The sequence below is a fragment of the Bidens hawaiensis genome, unplaced genomic scaffold (genome assembly GCF_021521415.1).
Source record: "Bidens hawaiensis isolate Kalapana, Puna unplaced genomic scaffold, B.hawaiensis_p1.1 tig00026875_1, whole genome shotgun sequence".
NCBI lineage: Eukaryota > Viridiplantae > Streptophyta > Magnoliopsida > Asterales > Asteraceae > Bidens > Bidens hawaiensis.
The window spans coordinates 157,663-176,619 of NW_027494334.1; the positions used below are offsets into that span (position 1 = coordinate 157,663).

General features: G+C 37.1%; 1 protein-coding gene and 1 pseudogene across 2 annotated transcripts; both read right to left on the minus strand.

The window, feature by feature from the left end:
- Nucleotides 1-419: 419 nt before the first annotated feature.
- Nucleotides 420-2,943, minus strand: LOC143574269 (vacuolar lysine transporter YPQ1-like; annotated as a pseudogene). Its single transcript, XR_013142561.1, has 12 exons — nucleotides 2,612-2,943; nucleotides 2,477-2,519; nucleotides 2,364-2,390; nucleotides 2,175-2,264; nucleotides 1,967-2,097; nucleotides 1,716-1,881; nucleotides 1,508-1,633; nucleotides 1,240-1,340; nucleotides 986-1,006; nucleotides 817-875; nucleotides 592-682; nucleotides 420-497 (listed from the first exon to the last, which is right to left on the minus strand). The product of XR_013142561.1 is annotated as a vacuolar lysine transporter YPQ1-like (transcript).
- A 3,522-nt stretch (nucleotides 2,944-6,465) lies between these two features.
- Nucleotides 6,466-17,355, minus strand: LOC143574276 (NADH--cytochrome b5 reductase 1-like). The gene is made up of 10 exons (XM_077058934.1): nucleotides 17,256-17,355; nucleotides 17,090-17,139; nucleotides 12,066-12,163; nucleotides 7,851-7,941; nucleotides 7,693-7,770; nucleotides 7,503-7,583; nucleotides 7,340-7,429; nucleotides 7,173-7,238; nucleotides 6,807-6,893; nucleotides 6,466-6,694 (listed from the first exon to the last, which is right to left on the minus strand). The coding sequence occupies exons 1-10, from the start codon at nucleotides 17,353-17,355 to the stop codon at nucleotides 6,602-6,604; spliced, it is 834 nt and encodes a 277-aa protein (XP_076915049.1). The 3' UTR covers nucleotides 6,466-6,601.
- Nucleotides 17,356-18,957: the final 1,602 nt, after the last annotated feature.

An 18,957-nucleotide genomic window follows, 5' to 3' on the forward strand; every position in this document is an offset into this window, starting at 1 on the left:
CTATAACAACTAAATTGTTTGGGGCATGTGAATAGAATATGATTTTGATGATCAATTCCAGTTGCTTTGATAAATCTGATTTTGACTTTTTTATTGACTATCTTAAAAGGTCAAAACCATCATATTATAATAAAAAGAGCTTTGGCTAGTTGACTCCATATCCAATTTAGATTCGGGTCATCCTTGTTTAGTAGATCAGGTTCAAAAAATGCATGCTCAGATCATAAATGATAAAGAAAAACATACAAGAAAACAGAAATGTTTTGTCAAATCGCCACTAGAAACCATGATTCCCATTGATCATACTTCATACCAAGAGTGTCTCCACACGATCAAATCCTGCTTTCCCGTGCATGTTTCGATACCTAAGAAAGGACACAAATGCATTCGGTACACAAGTTTCTAATTCGTTCTATCAATCATGGATCCAGGTCTCCTTGTTTGGTTTCGAGACAATTGAATTTTTTACCACGAAAATAGATAAACTGAATTAGAATCTAATATGATGTCAAGGATCAACAAGTTTATGTTATAAAATTTGATCATCATTATTAAAAAGCATTGTTATAATTTTATAACTTTCAAGGATACAAAAGTATCAAGCATTACACACCCGCTTGATTCCACCACCCATGGAAGATTCGGTTGTATTTTTGACCACTCCATGCTGCTCACAAGTATGCTATAATCATTGATAGTAATAAGATAGTTCAGCAGAATGTTATAATTAATAAGCAAACAGTTTTCTTAAACTAGAAGCCAACGAAATGTGTGGTTTCAATGTTTCATAAGCAAATGAATGTGACGAGCACTTACCTTGCTACATAAGTAGAGTTTCCAATAAGAGCGAAGACAAACATTAGTGGATTTAGACCCTGCATATTGATAACTATGTGAACTTGCTATATGCATGCTTAAACAATTTTAACCACATGACCCTAAAACCAAATAATAAATAGGAAGAAGATGAAAGATTTATGCTTACCTGGGCATTGCCCCTTCTGATCTGCAAACATAAAAAGCAAAAATAAACATGTTATTCAAGCTTAAACACACACACATCATTAACACCGATCCAACTTCTATAACTAAGACATGAGTGCACATCAGCATTACAAAAGTGATGCATCAGTGACCTTTATAAACATTTTACAATAAGATCATTTCTTCCTAATTGATTGTGTGTATAATATATATACAAACATATGTACGTAACAGTCATGACAAGTGGATTCTTACATTTAAGAAAATTTGTGGAAGACTGCCATTCCCCAACCAAGGTAGGTCCCAATCCCAAGACTCTCTGTACCGTTATTACCTTCCAACAAACTGCCACTTACCTGCAATAAACATAACAAAATGTTGATGAAATAATTTTAAGATAAATTACATTGTAGCAAAAGTTCATATTCATAAACAGAAGTGATAATACATCTTCCGTAAACAATTGCATATGCTAATTTGAAGGACCAAAAAAGATGTCTAGGATACAAAATTGGTTCCTTACCTGTAAAAGCCTTCTTCCCACTTGCATGACAACACCATTATGTGATTTTACTGAATCTAAATTGAGATAACTGTTTCTTTCAAGTTTGAGATTGTATGTGCATAGAAACATTGTCACAGTAAAAACCTAATCATGGAAGAACAAAATCATCACTGCTTCAGTAACAGTTAAAGTTTTTAAAGACAATACATTTTTCCAAATTACTCACCACACATAACATAGTCTTGGTTTCTGAAGCAGGAGGTGACTGTCCCGACACACGCTCACCAAGCAATGGTTCTTGAACAGTATCCTCATCATATTTATTTGCATTTGTTCGTGAGTGAAAGAAGCTCACAGTAGGAGTGTGACTTCTAGATAAAGATCTAGCAGAACTGCACCATAAAAGATACATAAAATAAGATGAATATATGCATTCAACTTAATAGAAGTATCATTCGTGAATAAAAATGTTTATACCTGTAGTATACTTTTTCAGGGGTAGAATTGTTATCAGGAGATGGAATTTGCACACTTGGAGTGAATTTTGATAGCACAGGAACCGTTAATTCTTCTTGGCTGCCTTTTATGTTTTTGTCTACTGACTCAATCTGGATAAATTATACAACTTGTAAATTAAAGTTTACAAGTCGAAATGCAAAACAACATATAAGAAGCTAATTCTTACTTTAGGAAGTTGTCTCTTAGATGTCTTATGAGAAAAGTAACCATAGTAAGTTGCTTGAGTGGCAAGAACTAAAGTAGTCACCAAGTACAGCTACATTCCAAATTCCAATAAAATTATGTGAACCTTTTTGCTCTAATTTATTAAACTTACATAACAAAAAGTAAGGATATTAGGTTATAAAATGCTTACCACTGCTGTATAATACTGTGTTGGAAGCTGCAGAATAAGATAAGATGAATTAAATAATAGCATGACATAGATGAAAAAAATGCATATTTAACAAAAACACAATGTTCACTCACCGTTGCTGGTTCTAGCAAACAACCTAACACATTCAGAAGATCTCTGCCAAATAGAATAAAAAAAGTAAGCTTGAGAAAAACTAAATAAGAAAGCATAATGTTATAAATCATTAATAGTACATCATATAATATTACCCGAGTATCCATGTGAAAAGGAAGCCTAAAGCAAGACCTTCAGAAGATTTTCCTTTATAATTTGTGATGATTTGAGGTACCTCTGCAACGCCCCAACTGATTACACTAACTATTCCTAGTATTAGTGAAATCCAATCCTTTTTAGTGCAAAGACAATAGTTCATGTAAGTTTTAGCCCACTGGAGCATTGCTGATCTGCAGGGCACATCGGTAGATTACTTGTGAAGAGCCCCATTGCATCAAAGAAACTGTACATGTGCAAAATACGCAATTGCATTATGTGATTGTAGATAACATATTGACATGACACCTGTCACAAAATATTCCAGCTGCTTTTTGGAAAGAAGTATATTCTGACATTTGGTGACAACGAACTAACTGCTTTTCAAATCCAACAAGGTATTGAACTCTAAATGACTAAACCATAATAATTTGTAACCACATCAAACTTTGTCAGAGAGATAGTATTGCAATTTTGCATGTAAGAGGTTGTGACATATACTTGAGGGCTTTAAATTTGCACCAACTTCAATCAAAAGGTTATTTCTTTAATCAAGTAGTAGTAGTATACAAAACTGCAAATTTTGTATGTTTTCTTGACTGTAAAAAAAAAACCTTTAAACAAAACATTTCTACAATTAAAAATTGTTTGAAATCCTTCAAAATTGTTATGTTATATCAATATTTATTTAAAAATTACCAATTGTTCTTGACCCCATGCTAGCTCTAAAACTCTTCAAAATATCTATGCACCTAGAAATATGGGTGCAAAAGAGCCAAGCTGTTCACGAACTACTCGAAATCAAAACAAGCCGAACCCAAGCCTCAAATAAAGCCCGTTTGGTTATCGAGTCCGAGCTCAAGCGTTGTATGGAAGCTCGTTTAGGCTCGTAAAACCTTAACAAGCCTTGTGTATTTTCAAGTTTTGCGTCATTTGGACTTCTATGTATTAATCTCACACTGTACAACTAAGCTAGGGCTGAGCTTAGACTCATTTAATGTTTTTTCTTATAATAACTAAAAACGGATATTTAATAGATAATAAACGAGCCGAACCAAGCCTAAACTTGAAAAAACAACTTACGAGCTGAGCTCAAGCTTTAGAAAAAAGAGCTTAGGGTTCGGCTTGACACGGGTCGTTTACACCCCTACTACTAGAAATACGCATGCATAAGCATAATCAAACATTTTGTTGTTTTTATAACAATACAAAGCCGCAAAACAATCACTATGAAGGTATAACACCTTCAAATGAGTATAGAAACATGATAATAACATACAGCAGTCATACACACAGTCCATAATAAATGTAACCTAAAAGTCCGATATTTTCGCGCTAAAATGAAAAATTCAAACGATAACGATGATAATAATAAATCAAACTGCCGCCGCCGCCGCAGTAACAGTAAGATTAATTCAAAATGAAAGAATGCTAAATCAGCAGCAATAGCAACAGATAGCATGAGTAGAATTAGAATAGAAATTAATGATAACTAATTAAGTATTGTAAATGAACAGACTGTAAAAGCATACACTCGATTGAATTGAATTGAAGGAGAGCGTGCAATGGAAAGCTTCTTCACAGCGAATGAATGGTGGCAGTGGCAGTGGCAGGCGGGTTTATAATGTCATCGGCTACATGGTGTGTGTGCCATTAGGGCGACCATACACCTTGCAAGCATGGGCTACCTTCTTAACCCCAAAAAGGAAACTATTTTCATATTGTTATTATTATTATTATTATTATTATTATTATTACTTTTAAATCATGTTATATCAGTTATTATTTCAATAACTAATAAACACGTGTATCTGTTACTTTTTCTTAACGCCTTTTATTATAAGAGTAGCTAGCAAAATTTAGGAACGTAACAAAAATACGGTTGGTTACATGGCAAGGGAATGATTTTCTAGTCTCTCGAAAAAACTAGCAATTATTAATTTTTTCTATCTTTATCACTAATCCATCAAAACAAGTAATTAATAAGAGATTCGAAAATTAGGTATTTTCTCGTTTTTTCATTATATCTTATGGGAGCTATGTACGATGTATAAGACTTATACAACGTTTATATTATCTACCTAAAGTTATTTATAGTTTTCTACAATCATGCTCTTGATGTGCATATATGAAACTTGAATTAACAAATTTAATGATACTTTTATACTTTTAGTGTAATATTTTTCCTATAATATATATATTTTGAACTTTTATCCAAGTTGATGTTAAAAGATATATTATTTTTCGAATAAAGCAGCTAAAATAAGAAATACTATCATTAAATTTATGTGTGGATCCTAAAATAAAATAATAACTTTATTCTGATACTATGGTAAACATAGATGATATTTTTTTATTAATTGTTGTAAACAATTTGGGTAACAATGGTCTTGGTAGGTAATCAATCATTAATTACGTGCCAAAAGGGGATAAGTTACGTGGGATAATGAGACATAATAGTCACAAAACACTTACTAAACAATTCAACTTAGACATGATTATATAAATATTAAAAAAGAGAAAGAGTGAGTGAATCAATAGATTCCTTCTCGGGAGTAGTATTATATTACAAATACTTAATATAGTTAAAACAGTAACATTAGTATAGTTATATAACTACAACAATAAATAAAACCTTAATACTAGAATTGGCCATTTTAGTCAACTAAAGAAGGGTTTAGTCACCAAAATTAAAAACGATCATAGGGGTAACTTAGATTCCCGATTAAAAGGTTTTGAATTAGTGACGACAGAAAAAATCAAATAAATTGAGATAACCATTTAATAATACCGATTGTTTAGTTAAACGACCTTCTGATAACCGACTTTGTAGTCTAGTTTCTGTTATGGTTTTATGATTACTAAATAACTATAACACTGATAAGTAAACCGGAAACACAATTAAATCGAACTAAACATATATTAGACCACTAGTCGTGGGGGGCATGAAGACGGGGACATCGTGTCGGGACTCGGGACATGAAGTCCCAACGGTAAAGGGTGGGCCTTTAACGTGTTAACGGGATGGCAAAGAAGAAACGGTGGGCCAAAATTGTTTTAACTAGAAAATAGTGGAACTTTAATGTGGTAACGAGGCTTTAAACAACAACGTAGTGTTAAATGGTGTGTTATCTAATTCTCTATTGTTTACGTGACAGTGATGTGACGCTTTAACTTGATGTTTAAAGCCCCATTACAACAACCAGCCTTATAAATAACACGAGACAAGCCAAACCAACCCTAAGAATCCCATGAAATGCTTTTATTTTTAGATAAATATCTAAATTATACTCAGTTAATCAATATTATAAATTAAGAAAATCACATTAAAACACAAATCCATTCCATTTCCCATCTTTATACTCATCTCCTTAATTTAAGAAAAATCATGTTCGTCCCCAAATTTACCTCACTCAATTAAACATTGACACATACATGTTATTTAATTATTCAAATGTTATCAAAAGAAAATAATTAGAAAAAGAAAGTATGGGAAATGGGATGTGACGATACTCCCACTACCATTTCACTTGATTATCATTATCAAATGGTGTCCAATCTGGGATTTCACTTTGGTTAAGCCTAATCCTAAAAAATGTTGGGTACAAAATTCTCCACCAATTTAGTTTTATTGAGTACCATGAATGAATTTAAATGATTATTTATACTTTCAGCAGTGTATTTAAATAAAACATATTAAGCAAATGAAGCTCAAATTCACTCTTGGATGTTTAAGCATGATCAAATGCATATGAATACTTGGTTTTAGACAATTATAGTTGAATTGATGACTATCTTAATTGTAAGTTGTGCTTAAAAAGCACACAGTTGAATTTGGGGTGACCAATAGATAAGTCATACAACTATCACCAGGAAATGAATAACCATTTGGAAATATCTAAACTTTTCCACCAACTACAATTCAACATAAATTTAAGCTAAATGTCACCAAAACAAATGCAACTAAACTGGAAAATTTTGCAGAACGTTTAAAATTGAAATTGCATATCCGGTGAATATCCCAGAGCATCTAGATGACCAGCCATGGCCTTGTTCATTGGTGGCGGTCCACATCTTAGAACCTGCGTGCTCGAAAATATTATTCATTTTATATTTAGGGAGTGTTTGAGATTGCACATTTTCAATAACTTAAAAAAACAAATGATAAAGTTAAAAGTGTGTTTGGGACCGTACCTTAATATCGGATGCGGGTGCAGGACAATGGGTTTGGATCATTTCTTTTGATACAAAACCAACACCACCTATCCATTCCTCTGGTGGCTACAAAAGTATAAACAACAAATTGTAACACATATGTATATGCAAATATGCAATGTGTATACATGTATGTGTATATGTATATGTGTATGTGTATGTGTATGTATATGTACGCATACATGTATGTGTGTATCAGTGTATGTATGTATGCATGTATTTATGTGTATTTATATGTATACAACTGCACATGTATGTTTACATGTCTACATGTATGTATATATAGACGCCCAATGAACACATATTCATACAAATAGCAAACAATAATCAAATTTATCTGAATACCTGGTTCAATACATAGTACACATGGAACCTATCAGGGTAATCAACTGCAAGTCCATCGATTTCTTCCTGAAAATTATTAAATAAGTCAATTACAAACAAGTACCAACCATAACCGTTCATGCAAACAAATTCTAAAATGTGGACATATAGAAAACATTAATACTTACCTTAAGAAGGATGTCTTCATATGCAACATTAGCATAGATAAGATGCACCTCAGTCATGTCTTTTGGGTTTTCTAGTATAGCTCTAGCAACCTAAATAAAAATCACAAAATAAACAAATAACTCTATATAATGTTAACAATAAGATTCATGAATGAATATATACCTGAAACATTGGAGTGATTCCCGAGCCCCCAGCAATCATTCCAAAAGCTCTAACTTGGCCAGGTTGGTACTTGAAACGCCCCTAGGAAAAAGAACAATGATGCAAACCAAGTATAAATACTCATTATTGCTATCAATCCCAAACGATATACAAGATTAATCAAATTATAACTATTGACAAGTGAATGTACCTTAGGTCCCCTCACAGCCATATAGTCACCTTTGCGCATTTCTCTGAAGTGGTGGGACATTCGACCTTGTGGGTACATCTATACATATAGTCATATACAGCATTAAAATTAATCATTTATGTTAGAATGTTGAATCAAATTTGAACTTTGATGTGTACCTTAATAACCAACTCAAAATATCCCACATCAGTATCTAAGGTGGTCGGGGTGTATGGCTTAATAACCTCTTCCCCTTGGCTGTCTTTACCCCTGAAGTGGAAAGTAAGGTTAATGATACGAGGAACAAACACGTTAACGTTTTTTACAGTGAAGCAGATGTAGAAAGCAGATTATAATACCTGAAAGATAGTAACTTTTGGACTTTTGAAGTCACAGTTTTCATGAATAAAAATTGGTATGGTTTATTACCAAAGAGAACGGATAATTTCCTATTTGAAGTGCTTTTCGTGTAGTTTATTTTGATTAGGCATGCAAAGCGAATTGAACGAACACGAACAAGGCATGTTTGTGTTCATTAGTTAAACTGATAGAAACCCAAAAACTAAAATATATATTTTATTGAGATAAAAAGATAGTTGGCCCGATTCGAGAGGGGCTAGTCTCCCATTTAACCAATTCGAGATGGTAAGTCTCCAATTACAAGAACTTGATAATCATAATAAAACAAGACATTGAAAACTAAAACATAAATGAAATACTTATAACATAATTTAGGTAATTAATATATCCTAACATTCAGCCTTTGACCGTCAATGGTCAACAGTCAACCCCCCACTAATTCAGCCCTAAACCTTTGCTCCTGGTTGACTGGGTAACTGACCACCCAAGACCTTTTGGACCCAGATGGGTTGACCCGCTGATAAGGTGGAGTCTTATCATAAACTTTAATCGAACAATCGATCGAACACAAACAAATAAACGAATGAGGTTTTCTTGTTCATGTTCGCTTGTGAAGAAAATGAGTGTGTTCATGTTCGTTTATGTCTGTTCGTTAATAGTATAAACAAACGCATACGATACAATTGAAAATAATTGAACATAGATGAACGAACATAAAAGGACATAACCGAGCGAACAGTCGAACTGTTGGGTTCGTAGGCCTTGTTGGCCCGGTTTATTATATGAAGTCAAAAGAGGAGACGGGTGTGGGCGGTCGGGCCCAAGCCCGGCCCGGTTTAGATTTCTTGCATAATAATTTACTAACCCTAGTTCAGTCTCTATATAAACAACATTATGTACTTGTAATATTTGGTCACTCAATAAAGATATACCTAGTTGCCACCCGTGGACGTAGGTCAGTTTAGACCGAACCACGTTAAATCCTCGTGTTCGTTTATTGCTTTCGTGTGTGTGTTCGGTTTCGTGTGTGCGTTTAATCCTAACAAGTGGTATCTAGAGCTTAGGTTCGGATCACACGAAGAACACGGGAACCAACCTTCCGCCGCCGCCACCCTACTGCGCTAGGGTTCGGCCGTCATCGTTTTTTCGCCGCGAGAAAACTTTGATGTTGCTGTCGCAACACCGCTAGAGTCTTACCGACTCAGCCGCAGGGAAGAAAGGGGTGATCTCCGGTAGGGTTCCGCCATACCCAGTCGCCGGAGTTGTTCAGCAAGAACGAGTTAAGACAACAAATCAAGATCCTATTTTTGTTGAAGAACAGTTGTCAAGTCATAAGAAGCATTAAAGAAGCAGTGAACCAGTGTCAACCGCGCTTGACAGGTTTTATCGTTTCAGTTTAAAGTTTCGGTTTCTGATTTACAGTTCGTTATTCCGCTGCACGTTAAATAGGTTGATTGTTTAACAGAGTTCAGTAGAACAATCGTTAAGTTCAGGCTCGTGTTGCTGTTTCTGTCTCTGTTTTTTAATCCAGTTTTTCGTTTTAGTCATTGTTATGGCAGAAGACGGAAAGGTTTCGATACAGAAGTTTGACGGACAGAAGTTCGGTTGGTGGAAGATGCAGATTGAGGCACTACTTTGTCAGAAAGACTTGGATGTAGTGTTCGAGGATGAAAAACCAGAAAAGTTGTCAGAAGCAGATTGGAAGAAGTTAGACAAGAAAGCTAGGGCTTGTATTACATTGTCGTTGTCGGAAGATGTGGCGTTTAACGTCATGAAAGAAACCACAGCCCGTGGTATGATGGACGCACTATCCAACATGTATGAGAAGCCTTCGGCAGCGAATAAGGTCTATCTTATCAGAGAGCTAGTGACAACTCGAATGAAAGAGGGTGGGTCAGTTACAACTCATATCAATAATCTTAATTCGATCTTGTCCCGCTTAGTGTCAGTTGACATTAAGTTTGATGATGAAGTTCAAGGCCTCTTGTTATTATCCTCTTTGCCCGACAGTTGGTCGCAAACAGTGACTGCAGTTTGTAGTTCGTCTACAAATATTACTTTCGATGGGATTCGAGATCTGATTCTGGGAGAAGATTCAAGACGCAGAAGTTCAGGTGAATCATCAGGCAATATGCTAGTCACAGAAGGTAGAGGTAGGGGAAAACAGCGAGGCAGTGGGAGCAGGAAGAGGAGTCAGTCTAAGACTCGTAAGGATATTGAATGTTGGGGTTGTAAAGAGAAAGGACACTTCAGGAATCAGTGTCCGAATGGTAAGAAAGAGGTGAACGTTACAGAAGACGACACAGATGACGGGGTCAGTAGTGATGAGGCTTTGGTTTGTAGTGTTGAGAGTAGCGTTGATGCTTGGGTGATGGATTCTGGTGCATCGTTTCATGCCACTCACTGTAGTGAAACGATGAAGAATCTTAAATTTGGGGATTTTGGAAAGGTTCGACTAGCGAATGATGATATTTTAGAGGTTACGGGTATGGGAGACGTTGATTTGATAATTTCAGCCGGTACTTCTTGGACTTTGAAAGACGTGAGGGTTATTCCAAGTTTGAAGAAACGTTTGATATCAGTTGGGCAGTTGGATGACCAAGGGCACGATGTTAAGTTCGGGAATGGGCAGTGGAAAGTAGTCAAAGGGAATCTCGTGGTTGCTCGTGGCAAGAAAATGGGTTCGTTGTATATGGTCGATATGTCACCGAAAGGAGTGGATCCAGTTTTGGTGAAAGACAAAGTCCGGTTCACAGAATCTCGTGGGCAGAAGAAGGTTCGTTTTGCAAGTAACAAACCCAGAGCCAAAGTGAAGATTCAGGATGAACGAGCTAGGAAGGTTAAATCAGTTGGGGGACATCGTGACAGTGGGAGCACAGGTCGTGTTTCAGTTACAGTCCCAGGTCGACAGTGGATTAAGAAAACCAGTATTCCAGCTGTAAAAGTCTCTCCAATGAATTACTTGCTGAATATGGAGAGTGTTTGTTCTCAGGTTATCTCAGGATCCGGTAGTTCGTTACAGTGGGAGCCGATAGGGACAGAGAACGGGTCAGGGGCAGTTTCAGCCATGACTGACGTGTTGGAGCTCCGGGGAGCTTCAACGGGCCTTCAGGTTAATTGATGAGAAGGCGGTGGCAACTAGAAGAAGTTTAATGTTCAGATTACAGAAGTACAATCAGGAGTGCAGACGAGAGTACTCAAGGCCTCCGAGTGGGAGATTGTTGGGTTCGTAGGCCTTGTTGGCCCGGTTTATTATATGAAGTCAAAAGAGGAGACGGGTGTGGGCGGTCGGGCCCAAGCCCGGCCCGGTATAGATTTCTTGCATAATAATTTACTAACCCTAGTTCAGTCTCTATATAAACAACATTATGTACTTGTAATATTTGGTCACTCAATAAAGATATACCTAGTTGCCACCCGTGGACGTAGGTCAGTTTAGACCGAACCACGTTAAATCCTCGTGTTCGTTTATTGCTTTCGTGTGTGTGTTCGGTTTCGTGTGTGCGTTTAATCCTAACACGAACACCAATCAAAAGTGAGCTTGAAAAACAATTTGTTAGAATTAAAAATAATAAAACTAGACTAATTTTTAATGGATGATATTTTAATTTCATAAAGCTAGACTAAACTATAATATGCATAATAAAGATCTACATTGATATATAAACGAATGTAAATGAACAAACTTATACAAACCTAAACTAACGAATATAAATGAATGTAATTGAGCGGATGAATATACACGAACACTCGCAAACATAAATGAATGGACAGGGCACGTGCCCATGTTTGTTCGTTTAACTAAATGAACAAAGCCTTTATTTATAAAAATAAACGAACTTCCCGCCGAACGGCTGACTCTTGACTTACATTTAGTTCGTTTACAAGCCTAATTTTGGTTATCTGTTTCCCTAAGATGCCAGAATTCACATCAATTTTAAAGACAGAAACTAACATGTCAAGCATTAGAGGCAAAAAGTGTATAGAATTGATGATATGGATTTATCAGTTAACAAGAAGCACTATAAATATACCTGCAACTTATGTGTTGACCAATAGGAAGGCCCAAAACTGAAGTATGTGTAGGAAGTGCAAATCTAAACTTGGCCACGTTATGACTGAGCTGTGTGCGCTTTGTTGGGCGATGTGGTATCCCCGGACCCACATTTAGACAACTGCATATTAAAGGAGTTAGGGAGGTTATTTTTTTAGCCGGCCCTAACCCTATTGGGCCCAATTGGGTTCTAGCTTGTTTAGCAAGGGAGTAGCCCTAATATGCGGTCTATAAATAGTCTCTTGTACTTGTTATTATATATCACCAAAAAATAATACAAACCTAATTACCCCGTGGACGTAGGTTGTACACCGCAACCGAACCACGTAAAATTCTCGTGTTCTTTATCGTTTTGATTTCTTGTTCGTGTGTGCCTTTTGTTCCTAACAACTGGTATCAGAGCAAGGATCACACTATAAACCCCAGCCGCCAGTCGCCACCAAACCCTAATCAGAAACCCTAGCCGCCGCTACAGTACCGCCGCCGCTACAGTACCGCCGCCGTGTGAACAGTGCGCGCTACAGTACAATCTGTCTTTTGACCAGAAGAGGTCAAACAGTTCTGATCAGTATTGCAGGTTGCTTCCGTTAGAAACTCGGTAAAGATAATGACTGAGGACGGTAAGATCAGAATCGAGAAGTTTGATGGGCAGGATTTTGGATGGTGGAAGATGCAAGTCGAGGACTTGTTATGCCAGAAAGATTTGCTTCCATGTTTGAGAGGTCAAAAACCCGAGAATATGAAGGATGAAGAATGGGCCGATCTAGACAGGAAAGCCCTAGCAGTCATCAGATGCATGTTGGCTAAGAACGTTGCTTTCAATATAGTGAATGAGACCACTGCCAAGGGTTTGATGACCGCGTTGTCAAACATGTACGAGAAACCTTCCGCGTCTAATAAGGTATTCTTAATTAGACAATTGGTGAATACGCGTATGCGGGAAGGTGCGTCTGTTACCTCTCATATAAATGAGTTCAATTCTATCATATCCCGGTTATTATCTGTTGATATTAAATTTGATGATGAAGTGCAAGCTTTGCTATTATTGTCCTCGTTACCTGAAAGTTGGTCAGGAACAGTCACTGCCGTTAGTGGTTCAGCCGGAACCACCAAACTCACGTTCGAGGGTATTCGTGACTTGATCCTAGGAGAGGATATCAGGAGAAAGAATGCAGGTGAATCATCCAGTACTTTGCTAAGTACTGAGGGAAGAGGTAGAAAGAAAGATAAGAGGGTAAGTAACAGGGGAAGATCAAAATCAAGAGACAGAAAAGGGAGTTCAAAAACAAGAAACGACATAAAGTGTTGGAACTGTAATGAGAATGGTCATTTCAGAAGTCAATGTACAGAACCACCCAGAGACAAGAAAGAAGTGAATGTTGCCTCCTCAACAGCATCAGATTCTGATGATGCATTGATCTGCTGTATTGAGGATATAGTCGAGTCCTGGATTATGGACTCAGGTGCGTCGTTTCATGCTATCTCAAGCTCGAGAAAGATGAAGAATTTCAGACGGGGCAATTTTGGTACTGTAAGTCTTGCTAATAACCAAATCTTGGAAATTACTGGGTTGGGAGATATTGACTTGAAAACAAGTTTTGGAACAATTTGGACATTGAAAGATGTCAGGGTAATTCCAAAATTGAAAAAAATGTTAATTTCCATTGGGCAATTAGACGACCAGGGTTATGATGTAACATTCGGGGGAGGACAATGGAAGGTCGTCAAGGGTAGCATGGTAATTGCCAAGGGAAAGAAACGGGGTACTTTGTATATGGTTGAGGTTTCTGCAGGTAGTGCTAATGCAGTAACGAGTGGACCGAGTCTATCAAAGTTGTGGCATCAACGACTCGGCCACATGAGTGAGAAGGGCATGAAGATGCTTGTCGCCAGAGGAAAGCTTCCAGATCTTAAAAGGGTTGAATCTGAATTCTGTGAACCATGTGTTTTTGGAAAAAAGAAGAGGGTATCTTTTGTGAAGACAGGGAAAGCACCTAAAGCTCAGAAATTAGAGCTTATCCATTCAGATGTTTTCGGACCAACACGTGTTGAATCCTTGGGAGGCTCGAGATTCTATGTGACTTTCATAGACGACGCCACACGCAAGGTATGGGTTTACTTTCTTAAAAATAAATTTGAAGTATTTGATGTTTTTAAGAAATGGAAAACTGCTGTTGAACTTGAATCTGATCTGAAGGTAAAGTGCTTGAAGTCAGACAATGGAGGGGAGTACATTAGCTCAGAGTTCACTAGCTTTTGTGCTGAGCATGGCATTCGGATGATAAATACAGTTCCAGGTACTCCTCAGCAAAATGGAGTCGCAGAAAGGATGAATAGAACGTTAAATGAAAGAGCCAGAAGTATGAGGATAAATGCAGGGCTCCCTAAAATGTTCTGGGCAGACGCTGTTAAAACTGCTGCCTATCTTATCAACCGAGGTCTATCAGTTCCGTTGGGTTACAAAACACCTCAAGAAGAATGGAAGGGGAAAGCGGTTAATTATGAGCACTTAAAGGTTTTTGGGTGCAGTGCATATGACCTAGATCCGAATGCTGACAAGATAGATTCAAAAGCCAAGAAGTATGTTTTCATTGGTTACGGGTCAGACAAGATGGGCTACAAGCTTTGGGACTCGAAAAGCAGAAAAGTAGTCCGCAGCAAACATGCTACATTTAATGAGGCTGAGTTGTACAAAGATGTGATAAATCCAAACTCTAGGGTTCAGAAGCAACAGGTTGAATTCAAAATTGAAAACCAGAGATCTGAACCGATCCCCGAACCGGTTCAGGAACCCGCTACAGAAACTGAAGTCGACACAGTTCCTGAGTTTGAAGCTGGTGGAAATAATGAGTCAGAAGAAACTTCTGACAGTGGGAGTTCAGAGTCTGAAGACGAGGAGATCCCACAACAGCCTGACCAGACTGAAAATTGGGTCAGGAGATCCACCAGAGTTACTAAACAGCCAGAAAGGTATAGTCCCGGTCATTCCAATCCTTCAGTTAACTATATTCTTTTGACAGAAAACGGTGAACCCGAAAGCTACTCTGAAGCAGTCAAGATGAAGGATTCTCGCCAGTGGGAGAATGCTATGAAGGATGAAATGAGCTCTCTAGAAAAGAACAAGACATGGGACTTAGTCAAGCTTCTGCAGGATAAGAGAGCGTTGCAAAATAAATGGGTCTTCAGGGTCAAAGAAGAACATGATGGGTCTAAACGATATAAAGCCCGTTTAGTGGTCAAGGGTTTTCAACAAAAGAGAGGAGTTGATTATGATGAAATCTTCTCTCCCGTGGTGAAAATGACTACCATCAGACTTGTTTTAAGTCTTGTAGCAGCAGAAGATTTACATCTAGAGCAACTAGATGTGAAAACGGCATTTCTACACGGTGATCTTGAAGAAGACATTTATATGATGCAACCTGAAGGGTTTCGGGTTGTGGGGAAAGAAAATTGGGTCTGCAAACTAAAGAAGAGCTTGTATGGTCTGAAACAGGCGCCTAGACAGTGGTACATGAAGTTTGATAATTTCATGGAGAGGTCGGGGTTTAAAAGATGCCAGATGGATCATTGTTGTTATCTGAAGAAATTCAACAACTCTTATATCATATTACTGTTGTATGTTGATGATATGTTGATTGCAGGATCTGATATGAAGGAAATAAGCAAGTTGAAGAAACAGATGTCCCAAGAGTTTGAAATGAAAGACTTGGGTGCAGCAAAACAGATACTGGGAATGAACATCACTAGAAACAAGAAGGCAGGTACTCTAACACCATCCCAGGAAAAATACATAGGGAAAGTGTTAGAAAGGTTCAAGATGAATGATGAAAGAACCAAGCCTAGGAATACTCCATTGGGAAGTCATTTGAAGCTCACCAAAGATCAGTCTCCTAAAACTGAAGAAGAAAGATCGAAGATGACCAAAGTCCCATATGCATCAGCAGTCGGGAGTCTAATGTATGCAATGGTTTGCACTCGACCAGATGTTGCTCATGCCGTTGGGGTTGTTAGTCGGTTTATGTCAGATCCAGGAGAAAAACATTGGGAGGCTGTCAAATGGATACTTAGATACTTGAAGGGTACTCAGAAGATGGGGTTATGTTTCAGAAAAAAGGATGCCATACTCAGAGGTTACACAGATGCTGATCTGGGTGGTTGTAAAGGGACGTTCAAGAGCACTACCGGGTATGTTTTCACAGTGGGAGGGACAGCAGTTAGCTGGATGTCTAGACTTCAGAAAAGTGTGGCTCTGTCAACTACAGAAGCAGAATACATGGCTGTTGCAGAGGCCAGCAAAGAACTAGTTTGGTTGAAGACTTTTCTTGAAGAATTAGGAAAACAACAACCCGACTACTCATTGTACTGTGACAATGAGAGTGCAGTTAAACTTGCAAAGAATCCAGTGTATCACGGAAAGACAAAGCATATAGGGATGAGATATCACTTCGTGAGGGGGTTGATCAGTGAAGGAACAATCAGTCTGAAGAACATCCCAGGTGCTAAAAATCCAGCTGATATGTTTACCAAGTGTGTGGTGCTGGATAAGCTGAAGCTTTGCATAGCTTCAGCTGGTCTCCAGGAATAATGTTGAGGAGACAAGGGTAATTAGGATGGTTTGAAGATCAGGAGGGATTTTCATTTACAGAAGTACAGAAGAGATGGTGCATTTCTAGGTCCGAAGACACCAAGTGGGAGATTGTTGGGCGATGTGGTATCCCCGGACCCACATTTAGACAACTGCATATTAAAGGAGTTAGGGAGGTTATTTTTTTAGCCGGCCCTAACCCTATTGGGCCCAATTGGGTTCTAGCTTGTTTAGCAAGGGAGTAGCCCTAATATGCGGTCTATAAATAGTCTCTTGTACTTGTTATTATATATCACCAAAAAATAATACAAACCTAATTACCCCGTGGACGTAGGTTGTACACCGCAACCGAACCACGTAAAATTCTCGTGTTCTTTATCGCTTTGATTTCTTGTTCGTGTGTGCCTTTTGTTCCTAACACGCTTCACAAGCTTGAATTCCTTAAAGTTTTCAGGATTGATGCTCCCAACTGACAATATAGAAGTTACATGATTCAGTTATACGGAATTTAAAAATTACTGGATACTAAAATTCAGAATATGATAGTTGCATAAGACTTGAAGTTGTGTTACGATAAAAACACACCTTTGGTTTTCTTCAATGAATAAATGTAGGCTGTCGTGGCAACCACAGCAAGAATAGCAACAGCAAGGCTGACCTGGATCTCCTTTCCCAAAAAGTCCATTGCTGCAGTAAAAGTGTAAAATTAGATGATTTTCTTATATACTGAGATTGATCTTATTACGAAGAAGTCGCCACATAACAGATTCCTCATGGTATGAAATATAAGTTATGTGACATGAGACAAACAAATAAAAATTTAAATAAATAATTGTCATCACATGACAAACAGATGAAAGAGTCTATTGTAGCTATAAATTATGTGATGGAGTAATATTAGTTAAGTTGAGCTATTAAATAAGTTTGTAAAATGTAGGGCTGTAATCGACCCGAGCCAAGCCAGGGCGAGCTCGGGCTCGAGCTCGAACTTAAACAAGCTGGCTCGCGCTTGTCTCGTTAACTTTATTGAGCTAAAAAATCAAGCTCGAGCTCGGCTCGTTTAAAGCGCGAGCCAAGCTCGTTAACGTTTTATTTTTTATATGTTTATTTATTAATCTTTTTATCAGATATTGATATATAAACGACAAAAATATAACTTTTAACGTCAATTTATGTTAAACTTATAACCTAAAGAATTTATAACATTATACGTTTTATTTTGTTATTTTTTATGATGTTTTAGAGGTCGAGTGGCATAATATATGTATTTGTTTTTCTTATTTTGCTATGCTGTTATTATATTTTAAAATTTAGGGTTTAATAAAAGCGAGCTAAAGAGCTGAATCACAACGAGCCAACCCTGGCTCATGCTCGGCTCATTTAGATATAGATTCGAGCTTTTTTCAAGCGAGCCGTGAGCCACAAACTTTTTGAACAGCCCTAGTAAAATGTAAGAACTAATTAAGCTAAGTACAAGCGCAGGATATAATGTTGTTAACGATTAACACTTCTGTTTACAGTACTATGAATTGAAACAAACTATAAAAATCAATTTTAAAGATGTAAAATTGGGAATTGAAACAAGTGATTTGAAATTTGAATGGATGTGAGGTTTTGACCTAGTTTGATATAACAATTAGTATAGTAGTTTCAACGTTAAACGTTATACAACGCGGTCTAACTTGTAGGGATCCGATTGAATAGAAAGAAACGATGATTGCAGATCATAATCAGGTAATAACAACATAATAATAAAAGTATAAAACGATGCAAAATGTAAGTAAGGTTTAGTTTACCTTGAACTTGTTATCGGATGGAAGCTAGATGAGGTGGTAGGTGATTAGTATTAGAGGAACAAGTCCTTTTTGATGAAATCAATGAATCCCAAATCCACCCATTCACACACTCTCATTCACGGCTGACTTAGTTTACTCGCACAATCACACTTTTTCCTTTAATACTTTCATATTTTTTAAAACTAATATTATATTATTTTATATCATTTCATATCTATATCTATATTATATTATTTAGGAAGAGCGAGGGAAAATGATGGTAATTTCACAATTAAAAAACGAGGGCATGAACTACATCACACAATTGGACAGAAAAAATAATTTGTAACCCGTACTTCAAGCCTTCGATACAACTTGATAAAGCCTTCATGTTTCGTGAAATTGCTGCTCCTCGGTCGTAAAATGATAAGATCAAGAGCTTTATTATCTGTTTTCCTTCATTCAATAATCAATATATTATAAATGACCCTTAACTCTCTTAACAACTTAAT